This window comes from Castanea sativa, chromosome 1 (assembly GCF_040712315.1).
Source record: "Castanea sativa cultivar Marrone di Chiusa Pesio chromosome 1, ASM4071231v1".
Taxonomy (NCBI): Eukaryota; Viridiplantae; Streptophyta; class Magnoliopsida; order Fagales; family Fagaceae; genus Castanea; species Castanea sativa.
Genome location: NC_134013.1, coordinates 39,392,785 through 39,403,167, shown reverse-complemented (window position 1 = coordinate 39,403,167; position 10,383 = coordinate 39,392,785). Strand labels below are relative to the sequence as shown.

Here is a 10,383-nt window from a genome sequence, read left to right as displayed (position 1 = left end):
TGGACGAACTTTAACTAAAAGAAAAATAAAGGCCAGGGCAATTGTTAGATGATCAAATGTGACAAAAAAAGTGTTAGATGACACACCAAGTGAAGGTTTGTCCCATCGAAATAGCAACATGAGAACGTCTCCCCAGAATTCATCTGAAGATGTTTCTCAACCAAAACTAGAAACAAAGAAGTACATAGACTTCCAATTCCAGAAGGAAGAAGGGAAATCACTCACAACCCTAGCTTTTTGCTCCCAAGACACAAGGTCGTAATAACCTAACTAGTTAGATTCTTTCAAATGGTACAAATGAACGAATTCGTCCACCAAGATCATGTCACCCTCATGGATGAACATCCAAATCTCCATACAAGTAATTATAATTCTCCAAGAATTGGGAACAAGTTTTCCTGGAGCAATTTCAAATGATGGAAAAGCTCCATGATGAATGGATGGACAGGAAATCTAAGACCATTCAAAAAGCTTGCTTCATAAAAGCAAACTTCTCCATGAGCAAAAGCACTCGCTTTCTCATTCTTACGTGGAAAACAAACTACAGTTTCATTGAGGAATTGGAACCGTTTTCTAAACCTAACTATGTGTAGATTTAGAAAATGGTTCCAATTGGTTTATTGTACCAAGGATTAACATAGGGGGCGGCCTTGCTCTGATTTGGAAAAATGAGATTGACCTTCATGTACTCGACTCCACTCCGACATTCATCGATGCAGTTGTCAACCCAGGTTTGGATGACGCCTGGCAATTTATGGGTTTTTAAGGGAACCCTGTAACCGCCAACCGGGAACATTCTTGGGCAGTACTTAAACACCTCTGCCTACAAATAGAGCTCCCTTGGTTATGTGTAGGCGATTTCAATGAAATCGTCAAAGCCGAAGAAAAGATGGGTGGTGCAAGCAGACCGGAGAGACAAATGGTTGCGTTCAGGGAAGCACTGGATTTTTGTGGATTAAGGGACCTTGGTTTTGTTGGGTCTCCATTTACTTGGTGCAATAATCAATTTGATGGTGTAGTAACGTGGATTAGGCTTGATAGGGGAGTAGCAACACCATCATGGATTTAGCTTTTTCCAACTGTTCGAGTACACCATATTGCTGGTTCCTCGTCCGATCACTCACCTTTGTGGGTGTGTTCAGATGATGAAAACACTCACTTCTATAAAAAACGGCGGCCTTTTAGATTTGAAGCGGTATGGATGAGAGATGAAAGTTGCAACGGAGTTATTCAAAGTGCTTGGGAGAGTAACACAGCAGGTACGCCAATGGAAAATCTGATTCAGAAAATAGATGGGTGCCAAACCAAATTACAAGCTTGGAGTAGGATGCATTTTGGTAATATCCGCTGGTCAGTTACAGAGAAGAAAAAACTTCTTGCTTAGGCAGAGGCGATCTCAAAGATGGGAGGAAATTATGAACAAGTAAAGATTTTAAGAGGTGAAGTTTATGAACTAATGGTTAAAGAGAATTGTTTGTGGTAGCAAAGATCAAGGGTAGAATGGTTGAAGTCAGGGGATCTTAATACAAGCTATTTTCACAGCCGTGCAACCCACAGAAACCGGCGGAATTTTATTTCCAAGCTAGTACTAGATGATGGTGCAAGTGTGGAGGATGAGCAGAAAATTGGAGAGGTGTTGGTTGAATATTTCAAAAGCATTTTTACTTCGGCTAATCCTTCAAATTTTGATACCATCCTGCAAGGAATTGAGCCCAAGGTCACCCCAACAATGAATGCTGAACTCACTAAAAGCTTCAAGGCTGAAGAGGTGGAGCAAGCACTCAAACAGATGAAATCTATGATCGCGCCTGGTCCGGATGGTATGCCGCCCCTTTTTTATAAATCTTATTGGGATACTGTGAGTTCTGATGTCATTAATGCTGCTCTTTCAGTCCTAAATACAGGTACCATGCCTCCTTATATCAACCACACTTTTATTTCCCTAATCCCAAAAATAAAAAACCCAGAAAAAGCCAAAGACTTCCGCCCCATTAGCCTATGTAATGTCATATATAAAATCATATCCAAAACCATAGCCAATCGCCTCAAAATAATCCTCCCAAAACTGGTGTTTAAATCCCAAAGCGCTTTTATGTCAAATCGCCTAATTTCAGATAATATCTTTGTTGCCTTTGAAACACTACACCATTTAAAAAATAAACGACAAGGAAAAACTGGATTCATGGCTCTAAAACTCGACATGAGCAAAGCCTATGATAGGGTTGAGTTTTTTTGGAAAAACTTATAGCAAAATTGGGGTTTGATGAGAAATGGATAGCTTTGATTAGCACATGTATTAGAACTGTTTCTTTCTCGGTGTTGGTAAATGGGGAACCTCATGGTTTATTTCAGCCTAACAGAGGCCTCCGCCAAGGAGACCCTTTATCACCTTATTTGTTTATCTTATGTGCAGAAGGCTTTCACTCCCTTATCAAACAAGCAGAAAATGCTGGCTCAATCAGAGGTGTCTCTCTTTGCAAAGATGGCCCCAAAGTCTCTCACTTATTCTTTGCAGATGATAGCCTTCTCTTCTGTCGGGCAAATGAGCATGAATGCCAAGCTGTTTTGGAGGTTCTTGAGAAGTATGAACAAGCTTCGGGGCAACAAATTAACTGGGATAAAACCTAGATTTTTTTCAGCTCAAACACAGCACCAACAATGCAAGAAAATATAAAAGGGCTGCATGGAGTTGCGACTATAACCCAATACGAAAAGTATTTGGGTCTTCCTTCATTTGTAGGTCGAGGTAAGAAGCAAAGTTTTAGCTATATTCGGAAAAGAATCTAGAACAAAATGCAAAGATGAAAGGAAAAGTTATTATCACAAGCTGGAAAAGAAATCCTAATCAAGGCAATGATACAGGCCATGCCAACTTTTACCATGAATTGTTTCAAGTTGCCAAAGGGTTTATGCAAAGACATAGAAGCCTTAATTCGCAAATTCTGGTGGGGATATAAAGGGGAGGTGGGCAAAATTCATTGGGTTAGCTGGAATAAATTATGCTTACCAAAGAATCATGGTGGTTTGGGTTTTAAGGATTTGGAGCGGTTCAATCTTGCTCTCCTTGGAAAACAGGTTTGGCGGTTAACTCATAATCCTACTCCCTCTTCTACAAAGTATTCAAAGCCAAATATTTTCCCAATTGTTCAATTTTGGATGAGGAGGTTAAAAGGAAGGGATCATATGCTTGGCACAGCATTCTGTCAGCTAGAAGCATTGTTCGAAGAGGTTCAACTTGGCGAATTGGTAATGGGGAAAAAGTTCGCATCAGAGGTGACAATTGGCTTCCTGACCCGTTTTCAAGGCAAGTCATAGCTCCCCAAAAAAATTTCCCAAACTGCACTCATGTCTGTGCATTAATTGATGAAACAGTCCCGTGTTGGTTGGAAGATAGAGTACGAGATGAGCTACTGCCTCATGAAGCTGAAGCTGTCATCAGTATTCCCCTCAGCAAACGCAGACCTGAAGACTCTCTTATGGCAGAAGACGAAGAATGGAGTGTACTCTACTAGAAGTGCCTACCGTATGCTAGCAGATTTAGAGACCTTGTCTAAACCAGGTCAGTCAAATCCAGCAGCAAATAATGGAATTTGGAGGCAAATTTAGAGCCTCAACGTCCCTAACAAAATTAAACATTTTCTGTGGCGGGCGTGTTGCGAAGCATTACCTACGAAGAAGAATTTATACAGATGAAAAGTTATGATGTATGTGAGAGTTGTGGAGAGGAAGCAGAAGACACCATACATGCGTTGTGGGAGTGCCAAGTCCTTAAAGAAATCTGGTGGGAGATGGAGATTTGTCGAAGAAACTTATTCACCCGATTCACTTGCTTCAGAGACCTCCTTACTGGAATTTTTCAAGCCACAGAACCAAACCAAGCAGAAAGTTTCGCATATGTGGCCTGGGGAATTTGGACGAAGAGGAACACAGCAAGAATGGGACAAACATCCACGCCATATCAAAAAATTTATGCGGAAGCAATGGATAGACTGCAAGAATTCCATTCAGTGCAGCTTGAGCAGCCCCAATCAGCACAATCTGTTGAACAAACCCGGTGGTGTCCACCTCCAGCTCCTCTGCTTAAAGTAAACTTTGATGGAGCTCTGTTCATGGAATCGTTTAAGGCGGGTATCGGTGTAGTGATAAGGGATTCAGCGGGGAATGTTATTGGAGCCATGTCAGAGAGGATATCCTTACCAAAAACTGTGGAAGATGTTGAAGCGCTGGCCTGTAGGAGAGCAATGGAGTTTGCACTTGAGATAGGACTGCATCAGGTTGTCTTAGAAGGAGACTCGGCTACTGTACTAAACAGCAATAAGGGGGGCTTGCCTTGCATGGCACCTTATGGGAACATTATTGAGGATTCCATCATCTTGGCCTCACAATTCAGTCATTGCTCGTTCTAGCATGTTCGTCGCAAGGGAAATACGGTGGCTGATAAGTAAGCAAAATTAGCCAAGCATTTTAATGTACCCAAAGTCTGGTTGGACAATGTTCCAAGTGAAGTTAACTCTCTTGTAGTTATTCACAGCAGTTTTGCTGAAGTTCGAATAAAATTGCTGAATGGATTCTCAAAAAAAAAAGAAAAAAGAACAAGTTTCTTTTAGGGCTTGAAGAATTTGGGGTTGAGAAGAATACGAAGGTTTGGAAGCCACAATATCTATTTCCATCTCCACAACCTTATCGCTAGACGGCAACCCAATCCCTAGACTACTCAATCTGACTTTAGTATCTATTCCCCCCCCCCCCCCCCCCCCAAAGACATTTTAGATTTCAATCGAAACCAAGACAAGGATTGGTGAATCAGAGGAAAAAGCTCAATCAAGAATGGCTTGAAAGCATTATTGGAGCAACAAAAAGCCTAACCTTTGGGTGACGACCACCAGACAACTCAAGGAAAGCCCCAAGCCGAGCAAAAAAAAAAAAAAACAACAAAACAGACTTAAAGGCAAGCCTAACTTCAGAATAATCAACCATTAATGAGGGCGAGAAATAAAGAAAAAAGAAGTTGGAAGAAGACCATACTTGAAAAAGAAGCTCTAAAACTAGGAACACAGGAGAAATTTGCAGCAAAGAAACAAGTAAGAAAAAAGAAGAAGAAAGCTTCTTAGAATATCAAGAAAAATGCTTGGGAAACGAAGAGCCGCATTGACACACGAATCCACAATCTGGCAATGAATGATCAAAACGTGTCCACAATTTGTCCGATGACATCATGCTGCATTAATGATGAAAACAACGGAATATCAAAAGCCAAAGTCAGCCAAGAGACAACTTAAACTACTCATATTCCTAGGATCGTCCAATAGTTTATGAACGATCAAGAAATAAGGGGCAATTGATGAGTCAAAAGTTATCTTTGTCCATAACGTCATGGATGAATAAATTAAGAGATGGCTAAAGGGGGCGTATAGGAAGCAACAGAAACAAAGATCGTTGGAGCACGATTAAAGACCCATTTATCATCAAGAAGTAATTCTTAGGTATTTTCGGAGTACAAAAAATGATATTTTTTCTTCTTATATTTATGGTGGAGTCCGTTCATTAAATTTATGGTGAGGTTCACCATAAATGTGAGAGGAGAAAGCACCATTTCATTATACTCCGGAACTACCTAAAAATTTTCCATCATCAAGAAGCATTACAGGCATAATAAAAGCACCCTTAACGGCTAGCAAATCCAAGGGGCTATATAAAACCACTTTTAAGAGAAGGAAAGGTACACACATACTCAGATATAATTTATTCTCATATTATCATCCTCTCTCAAGTATTTGAATTTATCATCGGAAGATCTTTAGCTGGCACCACACCGGTACTATTAGAGGAGGAAACTTCTCATCGTTATTTTGCAGGTAGCAATTGGATTCCATTCCATTGGGATGACCATTTCTACTAACGATCAAGTACATCATCAAGTATGTTAATTACTACTAGTACATAGGCAGACATGCATAGAATACTGTGTACACGGTTCATTAAAAAGAAAAACACTATATACATAAAGTACAATTTTTGCTAGTTCAACTTTGTTGTTTTGATTTCACAAAAAAAAAACTTTTTTGTTTTGGAATAAAGAGGCAAGGCCTTGTCCAATAAAAAAGCCACATATGCCTACCTTTTGTTTTTTGGATAATCACATATGCCTACTTTTTATTTTTTTGGTTAAGAAGAATTTATATTAACAAAACACTAGCTCGTTGGAAGTCGAGTGTCAGTTACAAAAGGGCTGCTACTAGCAACTACACGAGCAATGTCAAAGTTTAAAGCCTCCATAATAGGTAAGGAAGGGGTTACAAAAGAAACAAAACACTCCTCCTGGGCACATCCAATTTTTGCAAGGGAATCCGCTGCTCTATTGGCTTCCCTGTAGCAGTGAAAGAGCTGGACCTGATTGAAAGCTTGGAGAGTGGCCCTGCAATCATTGACCAAAGGTTGGGTTAGCCTATTATAGTTGGATGGGGAAGAAAGAAGGTTAATAGCTTCAACAGAGTCCACATTGATAATAAGATTGTGGATATGAAGATTCTTTGCCATGTGGATGCCATCTCGGATAGCCCAAAGCTCAGCCAAGAGAACAGAGGTGGAGCCAATGTGCCTAGCAAAGCCTTGAACCCACTGCCCTTCGGAGTTGTTTCACAAAGACTTGCCATGGTAAGGAAGAAGGAGGGGAACAAGCATACCTGGAGAACGTAGTACACCGGAGAGTTGTATGCTACGTTCGGGAAGGATGAATTGCTCTCGAAAAGGAATCTATTGATTCTCTCCCAATTGGTTGGACTGTAGGTGCGATGATTTACTTCACGGGCGGGGTCTCTAGTTCAAGTCCAAGATGGCCCAGTTGCGCCAACTAAAAGAATAGAAGAAGCATCTGACTCCTTCATGCATGCTCCACTTGGCTCGAGGGGATCTAGCTTAGTTGGTAGAGCTCCACTCTTGCAATTTGGTTGTTGCGATTATGGGTTGGATGTCTAATTTTCTAGGCGATAATGATAGTATCTTGTACCTGAACCAGTGGCTCACTTATTCTAAGTAATGGGAAAGAGGACCGAAACATGCCACTAAAAGACTCTACTGGACAAAGATGGGCTATCAAGAACATAGAGGAGGTAGGATGGGCAGTTGGTCAGATCTAGTATGGATCATACATGGACAGTAGTTGAAGTCGGTGGCTCTCCTAGGGATCCCATAAGGGATCCCTGGGGAAGAGGATTAAGTTGGCCCATGCAAACAGCTTTATGCACTATCTCCCTTTAACCCTTTGAGCAAAATGCGGTAAAAGGAAGGAAAATCCATAGGTCGATCCCATCGTCTCCACCCCGTAGGAACTACGAGATCACCCCAAGGACGCCTTCGGCATCTAGGGGTCGCAGACCGACCATAGAACCCTGTTCAATAAGTGGAACGCATTAGCTGTCCGTTCTAAGGTTGGGCAGTAAGGGTCGGAGAAGGGCAATTACTCATTCTTAAAACTAGCATTCTTGAGACCAAAGAGCCGGGAGGAAAGGGGGGGGCTTTCCGTTCCTGGTTCTCATGTAGCTGGTTCCTCCGGAACCACAAGAATCCTTAGTTAGAATGGGATTCCAACTCAAAATCCTTTTTTGCGATTTTGAGAAGAGATGCTCTTTGGAGAGCACAATATGATGAAAGTTGTAAGCTGTGTTCGGGGGGGAGTTATTGTCTATCGTTGGCCTCTATGGTAGAATTAGTCGGGGGCCTGAGAGGCAACAGTTTACCCTGTGGCGAATGTCAGCGGTTCGAGTCTGCTTATCTCCAACTCGTAAACTTAGCCGATACAAAGCTATATGATAGCACCCAATCTTTCCGATTCGGCAATTCGATCTATGATTTCTCATTCATGGACGTTGATAAGATCCTTTCATTTAGTAGCACCTTAAGATGGCATAGCCTTAAAGTTAAGGGCAAGGTTCAAACGAGGAAAGGCTTACGGTGGATACCTAGGCACCCAGAGACGAGGAAGGGCGTAGTAAGCGACGAAATGCTTCGGGAGTTGAAAATAAGCGTAGATCCGGAGATTCCCAAATAGGTTAACCTTTTGAACTACTGCTGAATCCATGGGCATGCAAGAGACAACCTGGTGAATTGAAACATCTTAGTAGCTAGAGGAAAATAAAGCAAAAGCGATTCCTATAGTAGTGGCGAACGAAATGGGAGCAGCCTAAACAGTGAAAACGGGGTTGTGGGAGAGCAATACAAGCATCGTGCTGCTAGGCGAAGCGGTGGAGTGCTGCACCCTAGATGGCGAGAGTCCAGTAGCCAAAAGCATCACTAGCTTACGCTCTAACCCGAGTAGCATGAGGCACGTGGAATCCCATGTGAATTAGCAAGGACCACCTTGTAAGGCTAAATACACCTAGGTGACCGATAGTGAAGTAGTACCGTGAGGCAAAGATGAAAAGAACCCCCTTGGGGGAGTGAAATAGAACATGAAATCGTAAGCTCCCAAGTAGTGGGAGGAGCCTGGGACTTTGACCGCGTGCCTGTTGAAGAATGAGTTGGCGACTCATAGGTAGTGGCTTGGTTAAGGGAACTCTCCGGAGCCGTAGTGAAAGGGAGTCTTCATAAGGCAATTATCACTGCTTATGGACCTGAACCTAGGTGATCTATCCATGACCAGGATGAAGCTTGGGCGAAACTAAGTGGAGGTTTGAACTGACTGATGTTGAAGAATCAGCAGATGAGTTGTGGTTAGGGGTGAAATGCCACTCGAACCCAGAGCTACCTGGTTCCGAAATGCGTTGAGGTGCAGTAGTTGACTGGACATCTAGGGGTAAAGCATTGTTTCGGTGCAGGCTGCGAGAGCGGTACCAAATCGAGGCAAACTCTGAATACTAGATATGACCTCAAAATAACAGGGGTCAAGGTCGGCTAGTGAGATGATAAGGAATAAGCTTCATCATCGAGAGGGAAACAACCTGGATCACCAGTGATAAAGGAGGTAGGGGTGCAGAGACAGCCAAGAGGTTTGCTTAGAAGCAGCCACCCTTGAAAGAGTCCATAATAGCTCATTGATCAAGCGCTCTTGCGCCGAAGATGAACGGGGCTAAGCGATCTGCGGAAGTTGTGGGATGTAAAAAGGCATCGATAGGGGAGCATTTCGCCTTAGAGGAAAGCACCCACGAGAGCAGTGGTGGACGAAGCGGAAGCGAGAATGTTAACTTGAGTAATGCAAACATTATTGAAAATCCAATGCCCCGAAAACCTAAGGGTTCCTCTACAAGGTTCGTCCACAGAAGGTGAGTCAGGGCCTAAGATCAGGTCGAAAGGCGTAGTCGATGGACAATAGGTTTATATTCCTGTACTGCCCCTTGTTGGTCCCGAGGGACAGAGGAGGCTAGGTTAGCCGAAAGATGGTTATCGGTTCAAGGACGCAAGGTGCCCCTGCTTTTTCAGGGTAAGAAGGGGTAAAGAAAATGCCTCGAGCCAATGTTCAAGTACCAGGCGCTACGGCGCTGAAGTAACCCATGCCATACTCCCAGGAAAAGCTCGAACGACCTTTAACAAAAGGGTACCTAAACCCGAAACCGACATAGGTGGGTAGGTAGAGAATACCTAAGGGCGCGAGACAACTCTCTCTAAGGAACTTGGCAAAATAGCCCAGTCACTTTAGGAGAAGGGATGCCTCCTCACAAAGGGGGTCGCAGTGACCAGGCCCGGGCAACTGTTTACCAAAAACATAGGTCTCCGCAAAGTCATAAGACCATGTATGGGGGCTGACGCCTGCCCAGTGCTAGAAGGTCAAGGAAGTTAGTGACCTGATGACAAGGGAGCCGGCGACTGAAGACCCAATGAACGGTGGCCGTAACTATAACGGTCCTAAGGTAGCAAAAATCCTTGTCGAGTAAGTTCCAACCCGCACGAAAGGCATAACGATCTGGGCACTGTCTTGGAGAGAGACTCGATGAAATAGACATGTCTGTACAGATGCGGACTACCTGCACCTGGACAAAAAGACCCAATGAAGCTTCACTGTTCCCTAGGATTGGCTTTGGGTCGGGTGTCAGTTACAAAAGGGCTACTACTAGCAACTACATGAGCAATGTCAAAGTTTAAAGCCTCTATAACAGGTAAGGGAGGGGTTACAAAAGAAACAAAACACTCCTCCTGGGCACATCCAATTTTTGCAAGGGAATCCGCTGCTCTATTGGCTTCCCTGTAGTAGTGAAAGAGTTGGACCTGATTGAAAGCTTGGAGAATGGCCCTGCAATCATTGACCAAAGGTTAGGTTAGCCTATTAAAGTTGGATGGGGAAGAAAGAAGCTTAATAGCTTCAACAAAGTCCACATTGATAATAAAATTGTGGATATGAAGATTATTTGCCATGTGGATGCCATCTCGGATAGCCCAAAGCTCAGCCAAGAG

At 43.0% G+C, this 10,383-nt stretch overlaps 3 protein-coding genes across 3 annotated transcripts; all 3 read left to right on the top strand.

Moving 5' to 3' along the window:
* The first annotated feature begins 1,208 nt into the window (after window positions 1-1,208).
* On the top strand, window positions 1,209-2,628 carry LOC142626783 (uncharacterized). The gene is made up of 3 exons (XM_075800490.1): window positions 1,209-1,259; window positions 1,484-1,904; window positions 2,249-2,628. Exons 1-3 carry the CDS (start codon window positions 1,209-1,211, stop codon window positions 2,626-2,628), a joined length of 852 nt encoding a protein of 283 aa, XP_075656605.1.
* A 225-nt stretch (window positions 2,629-2,853) lies between these two features.
* LOC142626773 (uncharacterized) lies at window positions 2,854-3,606 on the top strand. The gene is made up of 2 exons (XM_075800480.1): window positions 2,854-3,273; window positions 3,373-3,606. The coding sequence occupies exons 1-2, from the start codon at window positions 2,854-2,856 to the stop codon at window positions 3,604-3,606; spliced, it is 654 nt and encodes a 217-aa protein (XP_075656595.1).
* Window positions 3,607-3,689: 83 nt separating this feature from the next.
* On the top strand, window positions 3,690-4,406 carry LOC142626766 (uncharacterized). Its single transcript, XM_075800469.1, has one exon. The coding sequence runs from the start codon at window positions 3,690-3,692 to the stop codon at window positions 4,404-4,406; it is 717 nt and encodes a 238-aa protein (XP_075656584.1).
* The last annotated feature ends 5,977 nt before the right edge of the window (window positions 4,407-10,383 follow it).

Bases quoted from the DNA above. Each gene is read 5' to 3' on its own strand.
- LOC142626766 (XM_075800469.1), top strand. From the start codon at position 3,690: ATGAAAAGTTATGATGTATGTGAGAGTTGTGGAGAGGAAGCAGAAGAC.
- LOC142626783 (XM_075800490.1), top strand. From the start codon at position 1,209: ATGAAAGTTGCAACGGAGTTATTCAAAGTGCTTGGGAGAGTAACACAG. The intron at 1,260-1,483 runs GTACGCCAATGG...TGTTTGTGGTAG, and splicing joins TTGGGAGAGTAACACAGCAG to CAAAGATCAAGGGTAGAATG. The intron at 1,905-2,248 runs GTACCATGCCTC...AAAAACTTATAG, and splicing joins TCTTTCAGTCCTAAATACAG to CAAAATTGGGGTTTGATGAG.
- LOC142626773 (XM_075800480.1), top strand. From the start codon at position 2,854: ATGATACAGGCCATGCCAACTTTTACCATGAATTGTTTCAAGTTGCCA. The intron at 3,274-3,372 runs GTGACAATTGGC...TTGATGAAACAG, and splicing joins GGAAAAAGTTCGCATCAGAG to TCCCGTGTTGGTTGGAAGAT.